General features: G+C 40.7%; 1 protein-coding gene and 1 long non-coding RNA gene across 2 annotated transcripts; one reads left to right on the forward strand and one right to left on the reverse strand.

The window, feature by feature from the left end:
* Window positions 1–330: 330 nt before the first annotated feature.
* Window positions 331–1,220, forward strand: LOC125261930 (G-protein coupled receptor 35-like). Its single transcript, XM_048180514.1, has one exon. The coding sequence runs from the start codon at window positions 331–333 to the stop codon at window positions 1,216–1,218; it is 888 nt and encodes a 295-aa protein (XP_048036471.1). The 3' UTR covers window positions 1,219–1,220.
* A 1,535-nt stretch (window positions 1,221–2,755) lies between these two features.
* LOC125261929 lies at window positions 2,756–4,098 on the reverse strand. The gene is made up of 2 exons (XR_007183470.1): window positions 4,044–4,098; window positions 2,756–2,967 (listed from the first exon to the last, which is right to left on the reverse strand). It is a non-coding gene; the product is annotated as an uncharacterized LOC125261929 (long non-coding RNA).
* Window positions 4,099–4,704: the final 606 nt, after the last annotated feature.

Raw genomic sequence — 4,704 nt, forward strand, 5'->3', positions numbered from 1 at the left:
ATGAACGTTTTCTAACGCATTTTTAGTCAATAAAATGTTAATACAATAGTACATATTTGACCATTAATTTTGTGACATTATAAGGGAAGCCGAGCTTCCCTTGCAGTCTTAAAGAAATCGCCACTGGTTCAATCCTATAAGACACTGGTTTATGGGCTCACTTTATCAGCGGTGAACCACTGACATTTTGAAATGGAATCACCTAAGGAAGATTTGCTTGCTCAAAATCAATTATACTGAATGCAATGTAAATGTATATTTCTCTCTTTCTATAGATGAGTGTTAAATGACTATATTTTGTGTGCTGTGGAGAAGAAAAACACAGAGGAGATGAATAACTCTACAGTGAACTACACCACACCTGAAACATCTACAAACTCCACAACTCAGTCCTTTGGGCCACTGCAGATTTTGGAAATGTGTCTGCACAGCATCATTTTTGCATTTGGTCTTTCTACACACACATTTGTTACATGGTTCATCATGACAAGAACAGCAAGTGGATTTGAGTTAGAGTTCTTCTTCCTCAATCTCTCTGTTTCTGAGATTGGTAACTGTCTGAATAGTTTGATTAGACTGCTGTCATTCTGGTATTCAGGCCTCTCAACATTAAAACAGTGTTTAAAAGGACTAGCTATCACTGGCCGTCCTCTGTTTCAGTGTCTGATCTGTGTTGAGCGTTACCTGGCAGTGTTTCATCCTGTAACCTTTCTGAAGTACAAACCTCTCAGATATAGAGTGATCTGCTGCACTGCGGCCTGGATAATTATTCTTGGATCCTGCTTGGGTTGCATGTTTATAGTTTCACATTACATTGTATATCTGTGGTTTCTCTCGCTGCAGTTTTTACACTTTGTCTCCATCCAATTGTTTTGTCTAGTGGCTGTTCTCAGAGCTCTGAAGCAGTCAGGACCAGGAGAGAGAGGGAGAGAGAGAGGGGAGGAAAACCACATGAAGAGAAGAGCGTTTCATATCATTCTAATAACTACTGTGACCATGGTTATCATATATGTACCACTTACTTTCACAGCGTTATTTACCATTCTGACAAATCTGATTATTCAGGAAGTTTGGTCTCCTTCTATGATTTGTTATGTGTTGGCTGGTTTTGTTCAGCCTGTTCTTTATCTGCACCGGACTGGAAAACTCTCCTGCCTCTTTTCTCCAAATCTAAAACCAGCTAATGCTATTATTTTACTTTTCAAATCTAGGGATTAGGGTGTCCACAAATGTACTTACTGTATATCAACCTGATACCTTACAAACTCAACTTCACAACAATTTGTACACTTTGACTGACTTCTAAAAATGCTTAGCAGAAGCTCTGTGATATTTGAACTAAAGCCGCACACACTTAACGACTTTAAGGCCGATTATGTATGTAAATTGATACTTATGACTGATCGCGCTCAAACACGTCCAGTCAGAGCCAGTTGCGTTCAGTCTGCGATTACAGTCGGTGTTCAAATTCCATGTGTAAGTATATAAATCTGCTTCAGTCGCAGGAAACAATCGCTGTATGTTGAGCACAGTCTTAGAATGTTTTAGATAGTCGTTAAATGTGTGCCCGGCTTAAAGGTAGTTTAGACAGTTACAGGGCATGAAAACCTTCAGTGTCCTATGAATAATGATTATTTGCTATTTTGTTTTTGCTATTTTGCTAGTTTGTTTTTCCAATAGATCACTTAATCAACTACCATGCCTCAATTTTCCATCTCATTATTTTTAAATATTTCACTCTAAAAAATGCTGGGTTAAAAGCAACCCAAGTTGGGTTAAATATGGACAAACCCAGCAGGTTTTAGGCACCTATTATGCCCTCTTTCACAAGATGTAATATAAGTCTCTGGTCTGGTCAAGTTTCAGCTTAAAATACCTGTGAGATTCTAGAAACATCTTGTGCCCTGTCTCTTTTCATCATGTGATCTTTCTCTGTACACCCTAAAAGGATTCAGGCCTCACGTCATAGTTATAAGTGAACTTATAGTCCTTTTATGTACTTCAGTTACTGAACTGTTAGTTTCACTTCTTATTTTCTAATTATATAATGTATCCCGAACAATAATCCATGTGCCATGATTGAACTGCACTTTATGTGTCTGTCTAGTCATTGGTACCCAGGTATACCTGCTTTTCTGTGCTAGATCGCTCAACCTGAAAAGATTTTCTCAAAATACTTGATCTCCAAATTATTTTATCTAACAGTCTGGGGGCTCGTCCACGAAACGGGGGTGATTCTCCCTGTGAACTGGGAAAAGAGAAAAGCGCGCCGGGGATCGGAGGACCTACGGAAAAGGGGGTAAGTGTTTTTGGATATTTCTTGAAGGAAGTATGCACTTACCCCGGTAGGATCCTATTATAACCTCTCGTGGAAATACGAGAGTTTTTTTGTAATCACTAGTAGCTAGTGGAATATATCCATTGTTGTTACACTACGGCTGGCAACAGTAGTTTTAATAAACTATTAGCGTAAGAGTGATTGGGTTGAATCACCAATTGTTAGTGGAATTTATTTTCCATTGTTGTTACACTACGGCTGGCAACAGTAGTTTTAATAAACTATTAACGTGAGGATTGGGTTTAATCACCAGATGTTAGTGGAATGTTGGTTCCATTGTTGTGACACTACGGCTGGCAACAGTAGCTTTGATTAGCTATTAACTAGGGTGGTTAGAAGTGCAGTACTGATCACACTGTACTTCGGCTCACGGCAGCGTATACTAGTTCGTGAAAAAAAAATTAAAAAAAATCTTTTAATATTTGATATTGATGAAAATAATTTCAATTGTTATTGCATGTTGATATATTGTGACATAAAAGAAGGTGTTCTAGGGGCGACCCGAATTCAGTTTGGCGAGAGCTGGACTAATTTGGCAAGAGCCCAAAATTAGCTGAAAACACCCAAACAAAAGAAGGTGATATAGAGGCGATCAGGACGAAAAGTCTTGTGTGAGCCTAACATAGGACCTAGCCTGGATGCCAGCCGAACTTAGCCCCGCCCACAACATTTTGAGGTCGGGGAGTTCGGTCTGGACTTGATCCGTAGAGGAGTAATTATGCCCGAACAGAAACTGTTCGGACCAATCACATTGTCAGGGCGATGATTGACAGATTATCACCAGAAACGTAATCAGCCACGTCATCAAAGAGCGCTTGGGGAGTTTGATTGACAAGCGATCTAACCAATCAGAACGCCGCATCCGCTATTTTGTCCGACAAAGCAGTCAGGAGTTAGAAGATTAACATCGGTGGAGTTAAACTTGAAAAATTGTGCATATTGACGTCTTTCCGCGTTTGAAACAACATTCATTCTCATGTTTATTTGATGCTATAAATGGACTAGTAGGAAGAGATGATCGGTTCACGAGCCTCTTGAGCTGAGGCGCTACAGCAATCTGTCACGATCATGGTCACAACACATTAAAGAGCCACAAAACGGTTTTTATTAACTACACAGTTTGAAAGCTGGGGCTCTGTTTAATATCATAAGTAACCTGTCCTGTCTTGTCTGTCGACATGTTGTCAGTTTCCGCTTTGCTCCGCGATGTATTTTCCACTCTGTGTGGCGTGACAGCGCCACGGCTTGTCGGACAAAGCAACAGTAACTAAGGGGGGCGAGTCTTGCGAAAGGTCAATTAGTTTACAACAATGATGGCTGTTGTTGAAGAACTGAGATGTGTAGATTCCGCCATCGCGTCCGTTATAGAAGATATCGACAGCGCATTAATTTTAAAAGAGGAACAGAGGACCGCGATCAAGGCATTTGTCGATGGGAAAGATGTCTTTGCCGTCCTTCCTACGGGATTCGGCAAAAGTTTGATTTTTCAGCTGGCCCCGATGGTCGCTAAGAAGAGTTCTGTTGACAACTATGCGTCGCTCAACATACGTCACTTACTCTGTAGCTCTGATTGGTTGTAGGTCTATCCAATTGAGGTCTTTCCTGGATCGGTTGAAATACGCCCCCATAATCAAAGCCCAATGGAGCAGTATCAGACTCATATTCGAACTAGAATTGAGTATGACCACGTCAGGCTACATAGGACCATCACCCACGTCACAATACGATACATGTATGGCAATTGAGGTTGGGCAATTGAGTACAGAAGAATTTGCGTACGCTTACTAACACTGAAATCAATTACTAACACACTGAAGTGGAAGATGGAGGGTTCACTACCTAATGAAATGCCGGTTGAGTTCATGTTTATAAATAATCATAAAACCCTCTGCGCCGTCTGTGACGAAATCTAAATCTTCTTTTCAGAACCCTGGTAAATTTGTGACTGTTCTGCAAATGCATACAAAATATGCTCACCTTACAGGGGCAAAAGCAGTTCTGTTAAGAACGGTGGAAGGAGATGTCACTGAGACATTGTTAATCGATGAATGTCCAACGTTGAAACGTGATAATGATAAACCAACAGGCTCGGGCACAACTGCCTTGCCCCATGTTTATTACTGGGAAGAGCCTGAAAACCATGATATCTTTTTTAAGGAACTGAGAGCTTTCTTAGTCAAATGCATAGGTGCAAAACAGACACCTCAAGGGAAAGTGCATGACCAAAAAGCAGAAGTAAAACCACCCTTGACCCAGCAAAGAAACTCAGCAGTAGTCTGCTATTACTGCAAGCGAGAAGGTCATATACGCCGTGATTGTAGGGCATTAAAAGGTCACCAAAGGAGGAAGCAATGGGTGAAGCCACA

The sequence above is a fragment of the Megalobrama amblycephala genome, unplaced genomic scaffold (assembly GCF_018812025.1).
Source record: "Megalobrama amblycephala isolate DHTTF-2021 unplaced genomic scaffold, ASM1881202v1 scaffold530, whole genome shotgun sequence".
Classification (NCBI taxonomy): Eukaryota; Metazoa; Chordata; class Actinopteri; order Cypriniformes; family Xenocyprididae; genus Megalobrama; species Megalobrama amblycephala.